General features: G+C 41.7%; 1 protein-coding gene across 1 annotated transcript in view; it reads right to left on the bottom strand.

Annotated features, from left to right (window-relative positions):
• Positions 1-23492, bottom strand: part of adamts16 (ADAM metallopeptidase with thrombospondin type 1 motif, 16) — a 57546-nt gene extending 34054 nt beyond the window's left edge. Inside the window, exons 1-8 of the mRNA XM_074654223.1 lie at positions 22882-23492; positions 22624-22711; positions 19544-19902; positions 8954-9359; positions 5994-6196; positions 3186-3269; positions 2051-2210; positions 195-300 (exon numbers count right to left, since the gene is read on the bottom strand). Of these exons, the coding sequence (XP_074510324.1) occupies positions 195-300; positions 2051-2210; positions 3186-3269; positions 5994-6196; positions 8954-9359; positions 19544-19902; positions 22624-22711; positions 22882-22968 (1493 nt within the window). The 5' untranslated portion in view covers positions 22969-23492. The remainder of the gene's footprint in view (positions 1-194; positions 301-2050; positions 2211-3185; positions 3270-5993; positions 6197-8953; positions 9360-19543; positions 19903-22623; positions 22712-22881) is intronic.
• Between the last annotated feature and the right edge of the window lie 694 nt (positions 23493-24186).

The raw sequence follows: 24186 nt of genomic DNA, 5'->3' as shown, positions 1-24186 counted from the left end.
GATAGCTGACGGCACACAAAAGGCAGTAAACAACGGGAGAGATGGGAAATGACATGCAACAAAGGCCCCTGGCCTGACGTGAACATTGTGGTTCATGGTTGGCGCCTTAACTTGGCCACCAGACATATAATTGTCAGCACTTTCTTTTTTTTTTTTTGTCAACATGCACTCATAAGAGGGATGGAAATCCTTACTTGTGTCCGGATTCATGGGCGATGGTGAACGCCAGACCCAGGCCTGTGTCCTCATTAATGGTACAGCTCCGGTACTTGCTGCACATCCCACTAATTGGAGCAAAACCTGCAAAAAAACAGTGATGCAATTTCACAAATTTTACATCACACATCAATTATTTCATCAGCGGCAACTCACTCAGTTCCAACATAAACTGCAATTGATTGATTACAATGTCCACTGTCAAGCTGTGTTTACTTTAACTTTAACAAAAAATTGTTTGTGACTCCAAAAAGATTCTCTCAGATGGGAAGCACAAAAAACTGAACACCACAGTCTGAGCTAGTTGTGGACCGCATGTAGAAGAAACATCAAACAACGGAATATAACTGGGTTAAAACCCCTCCATATGTTAAAATATGGGACTCTGTGGAATCATTCCTCGATCCCCTGCTACCTTTCACTTCACTTTAAAACATTCTTTATCTGTCTTCACTTCTTTCTCACATCTCTCATTCTCTATTAAACTCCCTTTTACTATTCAGCTCCCTCGCTGTCCATTCTTCTTCTCTCTCTCTCCTCCACACACACACATGCACACACACACACGGCCCCCCTGGCTCTGAATCAAAAAGGATAATACCCATGGGGGCCTCCCTTAATGTTTTTGTCTCGGTGTCTCCGCGGGAGAATTTAGTCTTGTGTGTTGTTATTTTACGGCTCCGAGTCATTCGCCATAGAGCACAAAACCCCTAAAGTAATGTTCTCATGTACATTGCTAATGTGAATAATGACATTAAACACAAGACGGCAGATTGACTGTGTGAACTGCCATTTAGTGCCTTTTTTTGTGTCAGGAAAGAGGCACATCGTTGATATTATATACTGGTTTTGAAATATGGAGGAAAACATTGAGGGGTAGGGCTGTAACAGTAATGCAAATAAACTGTGTTATATACTAGCTGGTAGCACTAATGGTCATTTGGCCTCAAACCTTTGGGAATTAGTCAGAACTGACTATTTTTTTGACTGCGCACACACGCAGAGAAGTACACACAGACCTTTGAACTGGGCCTTCATAGCAACGATTAGGACTAATGCTAGCCTCAACACTTTGAAGTCAAAACTTAAGTCAGGGTTTTTGAAGGGAGTGTGTGTTTTCTCGTACGTATGTGTGTGAGTGTGTGTCTCTGGGACACACAATGGGAAGTTTTTTCTCACAGTGCGGAAGACAACAATGTGTTCGCATGGTCATTACCACAAACAAGCTGTTGTTAGTTTGTTAGATGGCTTTAAACTCACGATGACCGAGGATGTGTGTGTTTAACGTAGCTTGAGTTTGGTCTGTACAGATAATAGCTAAAGAGCACTTTTTTTTAATGTTCTGTGATTTAAGTGAAAACATAATTAGCATGTGTCATTTTCTGACCTTATAGCTTATATTTCTCTGATGTTGCAATCTGCAATAATGAAGCTATGAATATGTTTCAGATGTGCCCTTTTGATAATGCTTTTTAATGCCCATAACTGTTCCACATTAATATATATATTCAATGTGTTATACTGTGGAGCTGAAAACATCTGGTTTAGCTGATTTGAACCTCTGTCACATCGTGTGACAAAGGACGGGGACACCTTCCCAGAGAAAGACACATTTCTATTAAGAGCAAGAAACAAACACAAAATAGGGACAGATGGCGTTTATGTGCCTTGAGTGTCATGAAAAACACTTTCCCACATCATTATTTGAACATTTGGATCAGCATTTCCTCTTTTCCTTGCTTTTTTTTCTGGAATTTATATTGCCTCAAATTACTCTTTCAGGCTTTTTTTGTAACTGCAGAATCTACTTCACAATGTTGAGGACGCAGCCTACCGAGAGTGTCGCAGGGTTCGTTCTTCCAGGAGCAGATGTCGAGTCCTGTGAGGAGGATGGCGTGGTCGTGGTGTCGGCCCTCTCTGCCTCCCAGAGTGGACTGCCAGTGGCAGAAGCTGTTCAGTGTGTGGTCTGCATGGTGGTTGATCACCAAGCCATACTGTGAGATGAAGCAGATAAAAAGGAGGTAGGAAGAGAGACAATATTGTCTTTAGGGAAGGAAGCTGTGAGCTCAAAGTGTTATGGATTTAAATGGTGGAAAATGTCAGTCAAAGTAAATGGCATTCCCCCTTCCCTCTGCTTTGAGAAATATATAGAAAAAAACACTTCATAACTTCATAGAATGAAAGAAGACAAAAAGCTATTACATTTATTGCTGATTTTTTTGGATTGCTAGATCCTTTACATTCAATTACCAACATCATTAGACATATAAAGGCAACATGAAGATGTGAGAGGGGACACTGATCAAATAAGTGTTGCTGCTAGGAGGACAAACGTCTGGGACATTTTTGTCATTTTTGTCATTCCTCCCGCTGATAATTGCCTCTTAAGGAAGATTGAAATCTATTAACATCGCAGGTGGCTGGAAACCAGAATCCGTTCTCCTCGGCCTGCTTGACTCTTTTTCTCCATCAGTGGCCCACCTGTTCCTCTCTGCTTCGGTCAATCTCCCCTCTTTTTCTCTTGTACTCAAGCTGTCCTTCCATCTCCCGTACTCTCAGAAAATTTCCCCTCCTAAATCTGGCAAAGATCCAAGGAAATGCACACCCTATAATTAACCACCGTAAAAGTCCTCAGCAGTTAGGACGACCCCGGGAAAAATCTGGGAAAGACCTAAGAGATCTGGACCTTCAGGCATAAAAACGAATAAACAAACAAATGCCTTCCCTTTGTGTCTGAAGCTCCATGATGTGCACAGCTAACACAGAAGGACACACACTGTTATTGGTTTATTACTTTAACCGCATGAATCCAAAGCCCATTATGAGAGGGATTTTCAAACCGTTCAACCCTACAAACCCATTTTAAAATGTAGCCATCAATCATAGTGTTTGCTGTTTCATAAGCTGTATGTTTTGGACGTCTTAGTGTTTTTTCACCTGACAATGCTTACAGGCTTTGAGTTGCTCACCTGCTCTTCATCCAGAAGCACGAGGCCAACTATCACTATGTTGATGTTCCCCCCTATTGTACCATCTTTGAAGAGACTGGAGACCTAGAGGGCACACAAACAAACATTATTACATATCATTAACACCATTTGTTTACTAAAATGCTTTCATCTGTCTACAATCGCCTTATCAAAGTCCCGTCACAATGACAATGTTTGCAGTTTGTTATCAAGGTAATACTAGTACTCGCTCAAAAGCGACTTTGACAACAGACTTGGCAGTTTTGGCTACAAGACAGTCAAGGATTCTTACCAAACACAGGCAGTGTTATCCAGTGAAACCTAATGTAGTCTCTTGGGTGGGAGAGGTGAGCATACTTGATACTTTTGAACACGTGCTTTCAGAGAGCGTTGGATGGCTTGATTAGGTCAGTAAAGTGACATTTGAAGTGTTAATCTGTCTTCAGACATGCAAACTTCTTCAAAAAGGTATCTGGACTGACACGATCACTACAGTCACATGCACAAAATATTCCAGTTTTTGCCCTAATTCCAAAAAAGACAATATTCCTACTATGCTGTTTACAAGGCTAATGAAAATGAATACTCCACTAATCTTCCCGTTTACATGCAGCCACGCATACTCCGATTAACATTAACAGGTGGCAGAATTGTTCGACCGTGCGGACACAGCCTCCTTCTTTCATTCCTTCAACCACCTTCTTGAAAAGGCTGGCGAGCAATATTTGCGCATTTCCAAAAAACCTCTATAGTCTTTCATAAAGTTTAAAAGTAGGTGTGTTTCTCCTTCCGACCAGAAATGTGGGCTTTTTCTTTTGTGCATGCATCTCTGCAAACTGTTGTGCTAGTTGGTTTGTGTACAACGCACAGATCTGGCTGTAAACAGGTAAGACGCTATGTGTCGCAAACTGCCGTAAAAACCCAAATTGAGAGGCCTATTCCGAATGCACTGTAAACATGTCCAAAGAATAAGGCCTAATTCAGAATATCATGTAAAAATGCTGTTTACATGACCCGCATCAAATTTGGAATATTGTAATATTCACTGAGATTATAATGGATATTTTCATCTATGGGTCATGCTTACTAGCACTACATTAAGTCTTGATATTGACATGGTTCTATCTATATATTCTTGCACCATGTAGACACATATAATAGAGAGGTCTATGTCAAGTGTATGAGACAACACACCTTGACATTCCTGTGGAAATAACACATCCCCCTTTTGATGGTATCAGCGCGGTATGACAGCCACAACCGCTGTTTTCAATTCAGCTTCTTGTACTCACACGGATATCTGACCATCAATCATAACACTTTGGGCTTTGAAAGTGGACTCCTGATCTCTTGCTCTTGTTCGCTCTCTGTCTTTCTCTCGGGCCCTGTGAATACCTCAGGTGCCACTCACTAAGCCTTCTTTTCTCCCCCCCCTTCAGGAACACTCTCATTCATTCCTTATGTTCCTGATGTTTGGTCTTCCTCTGCACTGACTCATGAGAAGACACATGGCTGTGGTTTGTTACCAAATTCAAGCAGATATTCAGAGGTCAAAGAGGCAATCAAAACAACTTACTTACACTAAGTTCTCCTGGCACACCAGTGTTTGACAGAGCTCCGGATATGCAAAATTGAACCGATACAGTGAATCACTGTGTTTTCACTGCCTCGTAGAAGAAACAATCACCAGTTTCCATAGAGCTCCGGTGTTTTGTGGTACATAATGTACAGTGTGTTTTTTTAAAATTGGTAATTAACGTCTTTGAAGTCTTTCCACTCTGCTGCGAAAAAAACATAAATCTACGCAAATGCTGGAACGGCATATCAGATTGAATTTTTAACAAATATTAAATAACCCTTTTGAGAGCCACTAGAGCTGGCAGGTGGGGGCAGGAGGTTGCTTGTTTTCTATGAAACTCCATACTGTATTTAGGTGACTCCTCCGAGGCGGGCTGTGACTGCTCCAACTCGGTTTCTACTAGAGGGAATTCTGTTTTCAAAATAGACGGATTATCTTTGGATTTGTCAGTCAGTCATTAAGTAGCAAAACGAGCGTGACGGAATTTGCTTGCAGATCAGCTGAGAGGGACGGGCGGCGGACACTGTGAGCGCCGCGGCGATGATCTCACCCAGGTATCAGTTTCATGTTTTTAGATGTGCTCTCTCTGATAAGTGAGAATGGAAGACAGGGGTGTCAAGTCACTAAACCCTAAGCTATGGAAAACTTGAATTTATGTATGGCTTCCAAATCAATTTCTGCTGATGTTTGCCCTTACATACATGACCATTTTGAAGTCAGGCTAAAGTTTGGCAATGGTATAACTTGTATCGATGAGAGGAAATATGCCGCTGCAAAACTAATAGGCTTTGTTGGATTGCAAGACTCTCCTTCATTACGTAAAGTTGAAAGACATGGCGTAACCAGTAGAAAACGAGCCGTTCATTGTTGTGAAATAAACCCCGACAGGGAGTTTGCATCGCCCTGAAGGGGTTTATTTCACAACAATGACCCGCTAGCTGTACATTATACCACTTATTACACGGCTCCTTACTTAATAAATCAATAAATTGACACAAAACGGTCTGCCATCAGAACTGTGCCCATAGCAACAGTCTGTTATACATAGCAACGGTCTGCTTTAAAGAAATAACAGACTGTAGAACGCTGTGATTGACCAATCAGAATCAAGTATTCAACAAAGCCGTGTAATAATTGGTACTAAACAAAGTATACCATCTCCGATAAAGTCTATACATTGTTTTTTTTTAGCTCATCTAACACTGTACTTATAATTAAGTTTCCCTCACCATATTAAGCACAGTAAGAACATATGTGGTAATGTTCTCTTGGCCGTGGTTGTCCATCATCTTCCTGTCCACCACCACCAGCGTCTCCACGTTGAGCTTCTGATTGGCCTGGTTCTTCATCGGCGCTGCTCTTTTGCTCCTCGGGACGAACTTGTACTCATCTGGGAGGATAAAGACATCCTCTTCTGGAGGTTTGGGCATGTCTGAAGAAAAACAGGATAAAGGATGAAAGGAGTGAATACATTTTTGAAAGACAAAATATGCGGCACACAACAGAACAAACTGAATGAAACTTTCTGAAACACACTGTGGCTGCAGAGGCAACATGAGTAGAATCAAACTGCTGTACAGTATAGTGGGCTCTAAGTGATTGATGAAAGAAAAAACAATATAATGCATATAATAGCAAGTTATGACGTCCATGACAAATATACAACCCTTCCTTCCCATAGCTGATTATACGTTGTGCAATATTTAAAATGAACCTATAGCCACCAGCCTAACGGCCAACTTTGCCTGTGTTAGTGTTAACCAGCGATTCTGGCAAGTAGCTGACAACCATTGTGGATGATTAACTATACTCTTACTTTCATGAACTGATGTCATGGATAAACTGCAAACTGAGATTTTTTTCTGTTGTTGACACTGGCACTCTCAGTGTTATGCTACCATTAAGTAAAGTGTGAAACCGCAGTATGTGGTTGTACATTAGCAGCGGCTACAGCAAGTCAAATGTTCTCATATGCAATTGCTATTACTATGACATTATTACAAGCAAATCCATTTTGCTGTCAGTGTTGTCATCAAAGAGATCTCTGAGCAATTTCATATTTAGTAGACATAACATAATGCTATATAATGATGGTCAAGGGCCAATTCTTCAGTAGTAGATGCAATTCATTATTAATCCCTGTTTTAATCCACTTTGAAAACTTTGTTAATAAAGGTAATTTTGAATGTGACTGTCATGGATAAGATAAGCTTTTTTTTCTCTAAAGGGAAGTATTATACAAAATGATGACATAAATTGTAATTAATAATTAAAACGACATCAAATACCCAGCTCTGTCCTGTTTTTAACTTTACTTTTGAAGCCGGGTCGCCTTTGGGAAAACGCGTCTCACATCCATTCTCACTTTTACACTGTGACATGAGGTCAATAGTACGCACAAGTCAAAGCAAAGCACAGCCTTAAACTAATATAGCTTGTGACATTATCGCCTCAAATCTTCACTTCCATGTTTCCAGGTTATCAAAACCTTCACCGCCCGGCTGCGATAAACTACAAAGGCTAGAAAGTTTGCTTATGTAGGCGGACTGCAGGTGAGCGACCAAAGTGCCTATTTGACTAAAAACATGGCACAGGTGTTCAGTGATGTCATGCTATGGGAATGTAAACATCGGTGTGTTTTCACAGGGGACAGACAGCTGGGGTTCTGCAGGGTAATGATGGTGGTACCAGTCCAATGACCCCCGTGACACCGGCAATGTTAAATGATCTCGTGGTAATTCCTTGAGAGCAAACATTTGTCACGGCGTAAAGTGAATATAAAACATTTCCCCTTAACCTTTCACAGGTCATGTCACTAAACGTCACCAAACATGTCAATAAGGATTGAGATAATATATTCTTCAGAGGAAACATTAAAAACAAATCAAAACCTCCTCAGAAAGCTTCCCAGCCTCAGGATCAGGAACTTTTCCAAACATGTTGATTTGCCATCGTGTTCAAAGGTTACAAAATCCTTAATCAAAAATAAAATACATGATCCACCCTCTTGTTAAGTAAAACACACACCTTGTGCTCTCTCTTTAACATAACAGGAGCCAATGATGTGTTAACATTAGCACAGAATGTGTTCATTTTAATGTGGTGTTACAAATGATATATCATGTGTCTTTCATGCCACATTAGTGCTATAAGTTCCTGTGAATTTTGAAGCACTCTGTGAATATATGATAATATTTGGCATTCATCGCAATGACGTCTTAAAACACATTCTTATTCTCTGGCTTTTAACTCACTATAACAGATGCCTTTTTATATTATTATCCTTTGTCTTCTGTGTTTTTACTGTGTGGTTTTTATGGTTTCTGCTCTATTTTGATTGTACAGCACAAGTGTTGTTGATTTCTAAATTAGGACTGGATTGGAATATGGCAACATATTAGTGGTGGTGTCTCTGTGTTTCATCTTACACCAAACCAACCACAACCCTGGGAGGCTGATTGAGAACAGAGTTAACCAGAAATGCCAACAAATAGAATTACTATCATATGTTCAATCTATTTTCTTTTCTCAATGACACTGTAAGTGATGTGATAATTCTCAGAAATGTGGCTTAACGTCTTTGAGTTCAAACAACTAATTCAGTTATATCTGGAAATTTAAGAATATTATGACAGTGCCCTAAAATGTGCAATGTGAGACGTGTGTCCAGGTGGGGGCATTTTTGTTTAAGTGTCAAATGTTAACCATTTTCATTTCGAGGGACTGAAAGGGCAAAAATTACTACACAACATTTTTTTTTCAGAATAAAATATGTCACATAATCTAATTTTTCGAGTTAACGTAAAAAAATAAGATCCAAAGGCAACTAACCCTTAGGAGGGAGAATATATGTGAGTAAGATTAACCTCATTATAAAATCGTATTGAGTTGTTGAAGCATTCAAAAAGACATTTTGTATCATCAGTGCAGAAAAGATTCATGCAATGTTTTTCTATTTTTACATCTCTCTATGTCCTACATTGATTTGTAGAATGTAAACAGAAAACTAAAGAAATGTGTGTTACAGTACTTACACTCTGTCTCCCTGTTTACTTGATAAATGCATGGGAAGCAGTTGCAGGAATGTTTAATGCATCTCACCATGAAGAGGTGCTATATGAGAGTGCAGTTTATAAGAATAACGCTGCATGCTACATGTGGATTAGAATGAGAAATTGCCCTTACATACATTTCTTCCGTCTCCCGCAGAAGTGCTGCCTCTGCTTCTCCCCGTGTCTGTGGTCACCGTCGTGGCGATGGCTGTTGCGGTTATGGCCACCGTCATGATGCTCCGTCTGGTCGCCGTGACCGATGTGCTGCTCTTCGTTAACTGCGTAGGTGTAGGCGGCGGGGTCCGTCTGTGAGTTTGTGGATCTCTTGGTGACAAAGTGCGGTTTGTGATGAGTTGAATCTGGGGATCTCTTCTGAAGCACCCGAGGGTCACGACCTCTCTGCTCTGACCGGGTGTCCCTCTCGCTCTTGTAGAGGACGTGCGGCTGGTGACCGGAGGGTGCTGTGAAGTTCTCTCTCTGGGCGAGGCTGCGGGACACGGGTCTCAGGAAGTAGTCAGCATCTTGTGTTCTGATCAAACCTGACTAGAGGCAAAACAGAAATTCCTATTAGCTTTACAGCGCTGGCTCGTAGATCGTAAATTTCTAATATTTTTTTTAATCTTTATACCTAATTGCTCAGCCTTTATTCATGTAGATACACTTGTGTCAAATAAATTTAAAACCTACTTGTAGAGTATATATTGTTGGTGTCCAACACTTCAACAGCTGACCCATTCTCTTCTACTCAAAAAGTGTCCCTGCAGTTGTATATTACTAATGATCAAAACAATACCCTTCTCCAGCTATTCGCTTAGCTTTCCAATGTGTCTCTGTCAGCAATTAGTCCAGATTTGACTCATGGGTCAGTGCGAACCTGACCCCCGGAGGCTCAATTACTGGCCTTGTTTCTTCATGTTCAACATCTGTTTTGCTGTTCGGGGTCAGACGTTATCTCAGCGAAATCTAAATAAGACTCGGTCAGATAGAAAGAGTTTCAAACAAAAGAGCTGGTGTGAGGATGAAAGGAGGTGGCATCTCTCTTGTAAACAATGTGTGCATTCACGGATCTCAAGGTTCAGGCATCCGTTGCTTTAATATTATTCCCATTAGAAAGATCACATCAGAAACCTAGCAAAAGAAAAATAGCCCCTAAAGTCTTATCTGAATATAATATGTAGTCCTTAGATGTTATGAATACTTCTCACTCTTTGAAATTCCTCTTATGTGGGGGCCCCACTTTAAGTACCAGTGCCTTATGCTTTTGGTTTTAGGGGATAAGTTATGGGAAAGCCCATTATAAATCTTTCAAGGTTCAGCACAGGTTATCTTCAAGATGACCTTATTCTCTTTCTCTCTCTTTATCTCCGTCTGTCTCTTTGGGAAAGAGACAGAGACATTTCCAGTCTTCATATTCCATTAAGACACTTGGAGATCACTTTCTCTTGCTCTCCGCCTCCCTCTTTGTCTCTCTCAGTCTCTCCAAACACGCACCACATCTGTGTTGACAGTCAACTGGCGCGGAGTGTTTGGACTGTAACTGCTCTTGGCAGAAATAGTAGTTTCCCTAAAATACGTTTAATCGACTAACGTTTTTTTTTTGTTTTTTTTCACTGCGAGTTAAGTGTGAGGTCCTTGGCTGACAGAAACAGGCTGACACAGAGGCAGTCGTGACACTGTGGCTGGCCCAGGGTCAGCGTGTATGTATATGACAGTCTCAACACAGTACAAAGGCGATGTGTGGCTGGGAAGACAGAGATTACACACGTACAACTGAATGTCTGCCTGTGTGGATGTGTATAGATTTGTGCGTACCTGAGTGTGCATTCAAGTGGGAGTGTGCAATTAATCAACCTTGTGGAAGCAGACCTCTATTGGTGATGTGTTTGATGTTGCTATAATGATCTACGCAACTGATTTTTCCCCATTTCATCATCACTTACTGTCCCGGGCCTCAGCCTCCGCCAGCCTTTTCAACCACAGATCAGGAAATCGGTGGAACAGAGTTCTTGGAAAATGCTGCGACTGTATGTAAAAATGATGAACTCTGCGAATACATGCCAACACAGATGTGTAAGCTGTGACCGTAATGCCTTTAGAGTTTACAGCTTTCATCACGGAGTGTGGCAAAAAAGAAAGTTATCATGCATAGAAATATTATATTATTGGTTTTACGGCAGCCAAATTGGCTCAGTCGCTCAAATGTTATAAAAATAATTAATGGTCAGACTTGGCATAATCTAACAGCAGAAAAAGAGAACAAAAAGTCTGCATGCATCTGTATGATTCCTGAACTGCAATGAACTCATAGCAGTCTATTGTTAAAAGCAGGCTACCATGTGGGGGAACGCTTGCTCAAATCCCACTGTTAACTTGTATGCCCTTACCACAAGCCTGTGGGGAGCAGTTGTTGTTTACAGGTGTTTCTGCGTCGGATAATGATCATTTCCCACCGTGCAGACAGACAAATGATAACCCAAAACAGCAACTTAGAAATATATTTGGAGACATATTTACAGCTGGAAAACACACTTTTTGGCCCAGTACTTATTGAGATGAATACAATCTTTTAGGGGCCTTAAAAAACAACAACAAAAAACAAAACAATGGAAGCTCCATAGTGAAGTCTGAAGACAGTGTGCATGTTTTGCGACATCAGCATCTCACCAGCACTGTCATTTCTATTCTGTGTTAAAACCCTCGCAGCTGTGGTTTCGCTCATGACAATGCTGCAACAAATTCTATGAGGCAATTGACCCTGATATACACTCCAGTTTCCTTTGGGGAATAAAAGAAAGAAGAGGGTGTGGGATCAATTATTGGGGAAAAAAGAGAAAGAGAGAAGAGAGAGGCTTGCTGATGCATGACCACCTTCCACTGTAGCTCGCCTGCCAACGGTCAAGAAATAATCCTCGCCGGGAACGCGGGCCAGGATCGTTGGTTACAATCGCATGTGACAACCTGTGCATGATCCTGTCATCTGCATGGCACCCGCCCCGGCGCTGTGTAATCACGGGCGATTGTCATAATTTGGTTCCAAGGCACGGTGAGGCCTCGGACCTGAACTGAGTTGCTGTCAACCTTGAAAATTTCACATGCTAAGTACTTAGTCTGTCTGGGTGGGTGCTTTATGAGGGGGTGGGGGGGGGGGTTGAGCATTGGGGTATTAGCGTGGAGCTAAAGCAGCTCTTTGGGGAAAACGGGTGCCATGTGATAGTTAAGAAAAAGGTTTCTGGTGATTTGGTATCTTGATCCTAACAGTAGAGAGTTGAAGCTTTTGGAGGAGGGAAAACAATATTGGTTTTGTCATGAGGGGTTATTTTTGGTCTGCTCAAAGGGAGATGGGACAGATAAAGAAGAGGAAAACCATGATGGAAAGAGACAATCATATGACTTACACCTGCAGCCTGTTTAGTTAAGAGTTGTTATAGAAACTGCCATGTTCTGATATATATATATTTATATATATATATCAAAGAGTAGTTTTGGAGTTGACAGCGTCATCTGGCTGACATTCAGTCTTAAGAAGAACTATGTATTTACTGTGAAGATATGTGCATAGCCGTATTACTCACAGCAGGCTTATTTTCAACCGCATAAACTCCATCTAACTCATGTGGTAAGAAATTTCCAAACATGGCTTTGCTTTCAGTGTTGTATATATATCTGCGTATACGACACTTCACTATTCAGAGCAGTATGCAGATATGTGCAGTATGTATGCAGCAAACAATTAGTAAAGTCATCCAGAGGTAGCAGTTCAAAAGAAATGTGTAACAATTCCACTTGAGGCATTTCAACAAACACGAACGTCTCGATAGCTATGACTGCATTTCAATGTTCACTGTCTCTTCCCTTTCAGCACCACGTGCGTATGTTACACTCAGGATACAGTTTCTGTATCTGGTCTTGTTTTGTCTTTTCAATATCAGTGCTGAGGTTTTTTGGTCTTTTTGCTGTCATCATGTTCGGTGAAAAAATAGATTCAGTTTGTTATACTTTATGTCAAAATATTGTAATTGTGTGACATGTTGCACAATTATTCCCAAATAGGGTTCTGGGGATCTTCATGGTATCCTTGATGAGACTCCATCCCACAGCAAAATAAGGGATTTACGAGATCACTATGTAAGCTTATTTTCAACCGCATACAGCTATCGCTCTCTACATCCTGTTCATAAGGATGTACTGTATGTAATGAAATCTAAGTAGATCCTTGATTCCACTCTCCTTGCAATAATGTCCATTTCTATACAACTTCTAATTTGTCTCTAACAATTCTTATCTTCTCAAATCTTGGTTCTTTATTAAAGTTGTTGTCAAATTAAGGGTTTTCATGCTCAGGGATGAGCTACTGGTATGTTTGAGGCTCCATCATAACAAGATACACGAGTCTCCACACATCCTCTTGTTTCCTCTCATCTAAGTCTGGAACATTTCCCCTCAAGCTAGATCAATGCCCCTTATTGTTTAATGAATTCTGTCTTTATGCTTTTGTCTTGTGCTTGAGATATTCAATCCAGATGTTTATATTGTAATTTTTAACTTGTGTTTGGTAGGTTCTGTGTTATTTTTTAAGGATGGAAATGTTATATCTAGTGCACCGAACAAGCTTTATAGGCAGAAAACCAGACTAGAAATTACAGAAAACCATACGCAATAGCAGTGTGCAATGAATTCAAAATGTTTCCGTCTTAAACAAAGCAGCATGCGTCTTCTTTGTCTTTTCTAAGCGAGACAGTCAACATACCCCACAGATAATCTTTTTATGATGTCTTCAGCCTGTAAACTGGGCACAGTCTTTAAACTTAAGCTTGGCGTCACACAAAACAACACGCGTCCGCTACATCCCCAGAGTATGTGTGTATATGTAAGTCACTATGTCTTTCCTAAATAGCCAAAGTCATCAGATTACACACTGCGCTCTACGAGGTGCAAATAGCAGTCATAAAATGCTGAAACACTACTTGGGAGGGCGTAAACAGCTGGACTCTTTGGAGTCAGACGCATCCAGACAAGCAGCGACAGGAAAGGTAGGAAAACGGAACTAAGGGGGGGGGGAAGCATTCAGAGTATTACAAGGTGCACCTGACGGCGTATATGGCTCTCTCCTTCCTTCTGTCTACCTCTCTTTTAGTTGCTAATGGAGACCATAAGAGACCCAAAAAAACTACTCCGAGTTTATATTCATTGCTTACGTTTTTGGTCCAAGTTTGCTTTTTCAGTCCAAGCATATGACAAGTATGTCTGAAAGCTTAGAGGGTTTAACACTGTAATAAATAATAATAATCAGATTTGCTTAGTTTTGTGTATTCTAACCAAAAAACAAAAACAGCAACGCAAGAATTTCAAAAACAAGTGCCATCACAAATCTATTCTTCAAAAGCAAATTTGCAAACAACCTTTCTCTTCTTTTCAACTTCTCTTTTGACTGTTTGGTGTATGTTAACTGGTTCCATGATGGCTGCATTTCTAGCAGTTGAAGGCGAAAGCGATTCAAAACTTTGGCTCAATGCTGACAGGGCTTATTGGAAAATTGCGAATGATACTCTGACATTGCACTTCAGCACTAGACACCATTTCTTAATCAATTAGCCGTTTCACTTCACGCTGTACCTCCGTCATCTGTTGGCTAGCTGTCCACAACACATTACACCAACTGGATTCATATCAATTTGGAAACAATACATGTTCCAAAGTGACTTAATCCCGGTCTCTGAGACGTATTCACATGACTCTGTACCTAATCTGCTTTGTATGACTGAGAAAACCATGAGTGATGTTTAGGAAAGATCTTTTGATTGATCTTACTGTATGTTTTGAAAATTGATTATAGAAACCCGCCAAGACCACACTGCCTGCTTTTCAAAGCATCATCACATCAATAGATCATCCCTCATATGTTCTTGGAAATCCCAGACGTGGGACGAGCGCGCAACATTCTATTATTACGACTACTACTAGGCCCGAGGCGAGAAACACACCCGTCCTTTTACGAGAGGAAAACACATGACCTTCCAAGTGATTTGTAGTGGGAGGACATTTAGCATTTCCCTTCGGTACAAAAGAAAAGGTGTGCATTAGAAGTCTGAGTAAAAATTAGATTAGACAAACAGATACTGATATATGTGAAGCTCAGTACGAGGTACGACGTACATTTAGAGGCAAAAAATAGACAGCTAAAATAGCTGAGGTGTTCTCTCATAATATTTACAGAATAAGTGAAGCAAGCAGGTAACTGTTTCAGTGGTGTTTTTGAACTAGATGCTAACATCAGCATGCTAACATATTCACAATGACAATCCTAACATGCTGAAGTTAAAGACGTGTAATGTTTAACACGTTCACCACCTTCGTTTGGCGTGTAAGCATGCTAACATTTGCTAAAAAGGTACAGTTGAGGCTGATGGGAATGTCTGCAAGTATTTAAGTTGTTGTTTAAGTTGAAAATGTTGACCTGGTGATTGCGCTAAATGAGAAGTTAAAGGAACAGTGTGTAACATTTCTGGTGCTTTTTCTGTTTCTACAGTAACCCAGAATGGACAAATCAAACACTGGCTCTAGAGAGAGCCTGTCGTGTTTTTAGGTTACCTGAAGGTCACCGTAGTTCTCCGATACACTTTTGAAACTGCGTTAATGTGAGCCACAAAACCGTGGTACCGCCAGCTGTCGTCTGACTTCCGTTGCTCCTTATTATGTTAAGAATTGCCTCTGAGCGAGGCGAACGGCATGACCACGGTTTTGCACTCGGTGACTCACATTACTGCAGTCTTGGAGAAGGAGGAGTGAGTGGAGGGGTATTCAGTTGGTTGCAATCTGCAACCACACCACAAGATGCCGCCAAATCCTACACGCTGTACCTTTAAGGGATCGCCAAAGTCAGCAGACTTTATCTTCTGGGGACTATGAATGTCTGTACAAAAGTTTGTGCCAATCCATCCAATAGATGTTGAGATATTTCAGTCTGGACCAAAGTGGTGGACCGACGGACCAAACATCCCTAGAGTTTTACTAGCATGACTGAAAATCACACAAGATGTCATATGTAGGGAAAACAATAGTGATTCATGGTGTCAGAGTTAAACAATGCACGGCACTCTACTCACCCCTCAACTCCCTCACCCCCATAAAAGCCAGACTAAAGAGGATTATGCCGCAGCATAAAGTCGACACAGAGAGGGACCTACTTTATGATCTCCCGTTCCACATGTGTGTCACTGAGTCTCAAACCATTTGGCAGGTGAACAGAGTCAGTTGGACTGGCCTGCTTCTTTTATTCCGCCAATTCCTCGCTTGTAAGTACGACATTTTTACGGTCGAACTCCCTACTGTCATCAAAGCGAGGCTAACCACTATATGGGCTGCCAGAGGAGGGGAGTTGAAAAGGCAATTTATACATAAGCTTTTACAACGTAACACTCCTTACAAGGGGGTTTTCAGCACTTCCAAATGCCAGGGAGGGAACAATGACCCGTATAGCATTCATCTCTACAGTATATCTCTCTCTCTTTATCCATCTCCCTGTCTTTCTTCCTTTATCTATCTCTGCCTCCATTGGCAAGCCCGAAAAAACACTAACATGCAGAGTGTATGAGCTAAACACATAGATATTAACAAACTGCAAATGGCCAACATTGACAATGCAGAGAATGTATGTTTACAATATCTCACTGAGTCCTAGCTATCCTCCTCCTGACTAATGACAAAACAGAATGGCTGATAGCAACATCAATGAACAGCGTAATTTCCCTCTTTGTTTGAAGAGACCTATTACAACACAATCACATTCAACAAACAACCCATGCTGCATACATAAACACAATGGCAACATATATTAACAAAAATAACAGGACCAAAATGTCCCTGATGAATTTTGACACTAGAGACCAAACTTCCTATCACTCCCATACTGGGAAAACATGTTTTAAAGGAGCTGTCCATTTGGATTCTGCTATAGGGTCCATTCTGAAAACATAATTGCCTTATCAAGTAAAATTTCTCAATCAATGACAGAGCAAATACGGGTGATGGGAATGACCTCATCTGAGCGGTATCATGCTGCAGTCGGTGCTCTCACTGATACAGCTATTGATCCGAGTTCCTACGGTCAATATTTAACTGCCTCTTGCCAAATAGGAACTTGACCAAAGTGCAAGGTCTCTCCTGTGAGCTCACAGGTGGCCTAGTGAACTTTGTTACCAAGTTTTGACCGGTCGTGGGCATATAATGTGGAACATCTGGAGCACACAAAACATAGTGTGTGTAAATGAGTGCATGCCGCACACATACGCAACAGTTAGATAATCAAGGAAAACCTTTTTAAAGACATAGCTGGGTTGGTACTACAGCTAGATGAGTTCAAGTATTACACTACAGCATAGATACAAAAAAATTATATATTAACAATACACTATTTCTAATCTATACTGTATGAATCATGATTTATTTGAATGTAGAAATGAATGTAAAAACTCCTCTTATATTCAGTAATCAGGTCATGTTGGTAAAACTATGCAGTTCAGCACTTTTTTGAAAAATTATATCTATCTTTGGCGTTCCCCAGGAGTCTAAATACCACTGTCTGCCGATGTAGCTCCGCAGTTCCCTAATTCACATAAGAAAAAGTCAAAGTCTCATTGATGCACTGACCCAGTCCATCGTACTCAGCCTCAGTCGTGAGAACCACATTTACAGTCCGTGCAACCCCGGATCTTTTGGCTGAATCTTTTATTGGGATCTGGTCTGACATGCACACACACACACGAACACACAAGAAGAAGAAGCATCCCTGGAGATATGCAATTCTCTGACTCTACTTTTAGAGGGCGATTCTCAGACACAGCAGTGGACCACTACAATAAAAGATATAAACAGCTAACCGGCAAAGACAGGCCAGTGAAACACTGAAAATCCATGCTACAGTGACAGTGGACATACTAGTTTTTAGCGCATTTGTTTTGGCCAAAACTGTGAAAAGAGAGCAAATTATACTACATGACGACATTTGATTTTCTTTTCTGCTTTAACAAGGTCCTCCAGATGCAAAGCTTTTAAAGGCCACAGACTTGAATGCTCTCAGACTTTTTTCAATCCATGAACTGCAAGATTGCACTCACATCTAAGTGCAAATAAGTAACATTACATGAGTTTCTCTTCCTGCTGCCTGGTGCTATGCACTCTGTCTCTCCAGTGATTGTTTAGTTATAAATGAATAAATGTGTATGTGAGTTCAAGAATGAGAGGATTAGTGTGCATTCATAAAGTGCTTTGTTCTCTCGTTCAGACTGCTAAGAGGGCTAGTATAACACTTGGGGTCTCACCGGGCTGGAACTGCTTCACTTAGGCTTAATGTCATTCTTACAGTAATGTTTCCTTTATAGAAGAGGAGGACCACCGAGGCAAGAACTGATATTCAGCCAACAGAACCCAAACAAGTCCAGGTGTGCTAATTGGCATTTGTACTTTTAGCAATATCAGCCAACATCTTATATTAATTATCTGAGACGAGTTGGATGCATGACATGAAAAATGGTAGAAACAAAAATAAAATGACCCATAAACACCACAAAGAACAAATACAGAGCTTGTCTTTGGTTCACACACTTCAATCCAATACAAATGCACCATGTGCTTCTGTTATGATCTGATCATCTCAACACCAATAAATCTGCTCCTTTTTGGATTTGGATATCAGCTCATTAGTTGTGTAGCTTTTAGTATGCTGTATATCATGCTAATATGAACATTTTTAACAAGTAAGCTTGTAATCAAGTTGCACCCCACCCTCGCTTTTAAGACAATTCAGTGCAATTCAAGTTTCTATATACTGTATTTTGAAGTTTGCACACAGTCAGTTCCCTACTTATGGTGCCAGCTGTTAGATCTGCAAATAGTATTGCTCGTGAGTTGACAACCTAATAAAATCCATGCAAAAGGTGCCACTTAGGGTTAAGAAATATTAAATCAACTTAATATCTGTGAACTGTTCTTCATGTGTCAGCCATGAAAGCTGATCAAACAGTGTACTGTGCGCTAAATAAGCAGATGATCTACCACCAAAACATTGTTTTGGCATGTTTTGGCATGCATGTGTCTGTGATGTTCACAGACTCGACTTTTCCATTCATTAGTTATTCATTAGCTGATTTAGGCAAACGTGCAATATCCACAGAATGAGCTCGGACTAATGAAGTGCGGCAGTCTGGAGGAAGAAACTACTGTGCATGACTTGCCAACTACAGCCAATAGGTTTTTAAGTCAATTTAATTAGAGTACAAGTCGATTTTCTGACCGGACCTGACAGACAATGCGCTGACGCAAGGTCTGTGTGAAAGGCAGCTTCACAGTAGCACACTGAAAGGATTGTTTGATGACTGTGTAATGTATGATAGAAAAGAACAGAGCCTTACAATGACAAAATCATTTACTTCTACCTGGTGTCCACGCTAATTCAGCATGACAAGTGTTTATATTAGTGGTCCCAAGATGAGCTAAATTTCTTAAAAGTGTCTCTAAGGCTCACTATTTATTCTAGGTCAGTGAGTGCAATTACAGTACTCACTTGGGAGATCAATAAAAATGCTGCCAAAAAAAAAACGTTCACATTAACAGACCTTGGAGTCCTTTTCACTCACGCAAACACACACTAACCCAGATCAGACTTATCTACTCCCCCCCCCTTTCTCATCCAAACCCTCCCGCAACCCGACTCCGTGCATGTTCAGACTCACCATCCCCGTGCATGTGGACAGTGCCACCGAGGAGTTGACCTTTGATCTCAGCGACCCCTGGTAAAAGCAGAGGTCGTCCTGGTGGTAGGCCCTCAGGCTCTTGGTGCCGTTCTTTCCCAGGACCTGGATGGTGAAGCCAGGTGCAACCAGGCTCTCCGAGGCCTCCCTCAGCTCCATGTGGAAGTCCTGCCCCAAGCCGCTCAGCCGGAAGTGGACCGTTTCGCCGCCGCCGTCGGTTTTTGATGAGCCCGCATCTGGGGTCAGGGATCTGCGTCGCCTCCTGCGCTGGTGGTGGGCAACTTCGTGAGAGATGTAGATGCCTTGGTGGCTGACCTCATAGGGAGATACAATCTCATATTCTGGATGAGAGATAAAGAAAGACAGGGATGTTTGCACAGTTTTGTGCCAAGTGAAACACTGAATTCTAAAGCAACGGGAACAGTTAGAGAAATTAAAGGCAAAATTTACGCTTTTGATGTGGATATATTAAATGAATAGAGATGTCATGTGATCAAACAGTGGGAGACCGACTGCTGAGAGAAAGCTACTATATCATGAACTATATTTTGTAGATGCAGCTTGTCAAAAATTAAACACATTGTCCTTGTGGTCAGTCCTTACTAATTCAATCTCTCAACATAATTTACTGTGGTATAGAGCATGCTGTGTCAGCTACTTCCTTGGTTGCACCATGAACTGAATAAAAAGCGACAACCTTTTCCCTTTGTAAAGTTTTCTTGACCTCGCTTTTGCTGGTGAGGGTCAAGAAATAGTTACAAGAAAAGGGAGGGGTTTTAGACAATTCCAACACAGGCCCTTCAGCGGAGAGTGAATCATGTTTGACCCAGTGTTTTACTACAGTTTTTTTTACTACAGCTCAGGCTGAATAACTGCAGGTCATAAAGGGAGATGGTGGCAGGTCACCGGCCTGGCCTCTCAGACCAGTTAAATGTCTAATGGCGTTGTGGTCGGAGAAACAAACGGGCTTTTCTCCAAGGGTCAAATCAAAAGAGGAGCTGACTCTTTCAGCTGCATCGAAATTGGTTTTCCAGAGGAAATCATGACAGTAAACGCCGCTCCTGTCCATCCTCTGAGTAAGAATGGGCTGACCTACTAAAGCAGGGCATCCTGTATAAGGAATGAATCATTTCATTGTCTTGAAGTCTTTGGATGCATCGCAGGGTGTCGGAGATCATGTCTGCTGCGTGCCCTCCCCCCCAAAAAAAATATTATAAAATGCAACAAAATGTGTGATTAGTTTCTGCTTAACTGATGCAGGGAGAAACTTTACAGGGTGTGGTAATAGAGGGTGCCTGGTGCTGTGAGACATTACACACACACCTTGAAGCACTATGCTCTTGATACACTTTAGGTCTATGAGTAACCACCAAGCAAACAAATAAAAGTGCCATTGTTGATTTTGTGTTATAATGGCCATTGCAAATGTGTTCAGTCTTGCCCTGGGATAATGATACGTGGTCAGTTTATCAGCTTAAAGTGCACAGAAATAACAGCAGCCTTGGACTTACAGTCAACAAGAGCCAGTCTCAGTTACTGTACAGTATGACCCGCTTTAGCGAGCCCGAATAATGAGTAAATATAGCACGGAGACAGACATGTTTTGGCAGTGGCAGAAACACGCAGGGTGACAGACAGTGTGTCATCAACTGGCAGTGTGAATGTCTGAGGTTTGAACTTGGCTATTTGGTGCATCTTGAGGCGGACTTAAAGCCCCTAGCCCACAATATGACATACGCTTATTAGTGGATGCATTTATTTAAGGCACCTTGCGTTACCACGACTGGATATGTTGGCAAATCTCCAACACTACTTGAAGTATTACAACTGAGATCTACCCCAAAGAGGTACAGGACTGCAAAGAGCAAACACATACTTCAAGTCTCAAGCATTTTCTGTGCAGACACTAAAGCACTTAGGGCAAAACCAGAAAATGGTCTTCTCTATCTTTGGCGTTTTGTCCACCTAACCCCCCAACACACACTCACAAATTTACACCTAGTCAACTGTGTTTGTTCCGCCCTAACTCAAAAACCAGCTGCAGTGACCCATGTCTGACAGTATACAAACACTGAGTCTGCGGGAACGGAGCGCATACACACACACACACACCTTGTCTGATGGACTGAGACAAGATCCTGCGGTGGTTAGTTTGTTGGTTTAGTGGCTCCTGAGTGCCATTAGTGCTGATAGGGGGGGTCTAACCAATGGGTGCCTCGGCTTAAACTTAACAAAAGATTGTTGAACTCTTCCCTTCGCCCGCTCTAACATAGCTGTATGGATGTTAAAACACATCAACACTGACAAATAGTTGCGCTGGCTATGAGATGATCTGAAACAGAAGTAAGGGCTTCCCCCTCGCTTCTGTTTCGGATCATCTCCACATGTGCCCGAGCGAAAGGAGAAGTTTTGATGTTTTGTTTATTTGTTTACGTGCCTGTTTTTCATGGTAACAAAAACAACAACAACAGAAAAACAAAGGATCTTAAGGAGGGGAATGCACAGCCAAAGCAGCTGCTGACTCAGCACACCACATGGGGTTAGATCCACAAAACAAAGAACAGATGAAAGTCTTGCACTCAGTGCTCACACTAATTAACTGAATTGCCCAAGCAGCTATAACAGGCTTTCCACTGAAGGCTCTCCAGTGTGTATACTAATATTGTGCTATTCAGCAATTTAGATTAATGTCACATATTTATACTTTTTCTATTAACTCCTTATTGTTCAAGGGCTCCACAAATCAATGCAAAAGTGTTCCTTATTTTTGCTGTGGACCCCCTGTTTAAGCTCCAGTGCTGCAGCAGCAGACAGCTGATGGCTCTGTGTCAGGGTGTAGGTCGCCCCCTAGTGGTGAAGAGAGGCAACACACCGCGCAGGTGAGCTCACTTTAATGCTGTTGGCTGGTTAGAGGGATGCAGTAAATGACTTTATCTTATTGTACCGAAAAGCAAAACGTGATCATAATGCATCCCCCCCACACTAAAAGAAAAAAAAAGGCACCATAGTTGCAGAAACACAAATGATGAAATCTGCAAAGACGTTGAAGTTCTCATGCATACCTGTGTGTTGTGGTAAATTGAGAGATCGGAGCAGGGCCGACGCTTCTTGATGAGATTCAACACTGTCACCATTATTCAAAAGCACGCTCTGTAAAGGAATGGAGATGCAAAATGTGACTGTGCATCCTGCAAAAAAATATCATGGAAAATAACTCTCTGCTCTGTCATTTTGGAAGTGTTGACAACTTTATGAGCTCTGCATGCATGCATGTGCGTACAGGCTGCAGGCGGAGAGATAATGTGGACTGACTGACTTACTGTGCTCAGAGTGAAAAAGCAAAAGAGATGGAAGACGAGCCGCGTCCAGGTTCTCCTCCACTCGGCACTAATCCGCAGGAAAGCCATCTCTCTGGTCACCTTTACGCACAAGGTCTAAATCACGCGTCCAGAGAGCTCCAATAACGCAGTCCACTCTGCAGAGCTTGCGGTGAACGAGGAGGCATCAACGAAGTTTCAGATGCAGGCTTCTTCTTCTTCACTCACTTTGTGCCACTTCTTTGGTTTCCATTCATTTCCAAGCACAGTATTCCGATCGCTTGAACTCACTCAAGTCCTCTCTTCCAGGCGAGTCATTTTCTTTTTTCCCCCCCCTCCACTCAGACAGTCCGACCAGTATCCAAAAAGTCTCCCTCTCTCTCTCTCTCTCTTTAACACACACTCTCCCTCTGCCGCTCCCTCTCTCTCTCTCTCTCTACCCAGTGACCCCCGCGGACCATTTTGACTCCCACTGAAATCATGTGATTGTCTTTTAAATAGGCTGCATGCGTCTCGTCTTGGCAATAAGCACACTTCTATGAAAGTCTGCACTGTGAGTCTGAGTCTGTTTTACCCCCCCCTGAGGGAGCACTGACTGAATACAAGGCTGCTGACTCCTGTGTGTGTGTGTGTGTGTGTGTTTTGAGGAGGGTGTGTGGGTGGGATGGGATGGGGGGGTGGCAAGTACTGCCTGTAAGCCAATCACGTTGGACACCTGTGCTGAGAGATGCTGGGTTTGTGTCCATCTCTCAGTGTAGTGGCAGCTTGCTCTAAACCGTCCTCGCCACTTCTAGCAGGATGTAAAGGTTTCTGACTCACGTAGACTACCATGTCCAACTTTCACTTGCCTTCTGCAGACACTCACTCCTTGGTCAGCTTCAAAGATGAGGCTCATATAGTGAGTGAAAAGTTTATTCCACGAAATATATCGACATGACAAATCTTGGACTATCAAAAACGGACCAATTCCGCTGGAAAATAACTGAATCTGTGAGATCTGTGTGATCTGTGTGATCTGTGTGGTCAGAAAAATTGTTGCTCCCCATCCTGCTCCACTGAAGCCTAACTAGCATTAACCATACTTAAAGGGACACACCCACATTGTCCAATAACAGGACGACTAGAGGAGCACATCTTAACAGGGCAAAACACACATCATTGAGTCTATATAGATCAAAGCCCATTCTATTACATGCCTAACTGACCTAAATTATACTGTGTGTCAAAATGTTTTGATGGCATAACACTATGTACTTTTTAAATGATAATCAAATGCAAAAAACTGTAAATAATACAATATGGCTCTTA

The sequence above is a fragment of the Sebastes fasciatus genome, chromosome 12, assembly GCF_043250625.1.
Source record: "Sebastes fasciatus isolate fSebFas1 chromosome 12, fSebFas1.pri, whole genome shotgun sequence".
Taxonomy (NCBI): Eukaryota; Metazoa; Chordata; class Actinopteri; order Perciformes; family Sebastidae; genus Sebastes; species Sebastes fasciatus.
This window is presented reverse-complemented; position numbering and strand designations above follow the sequence as displayed.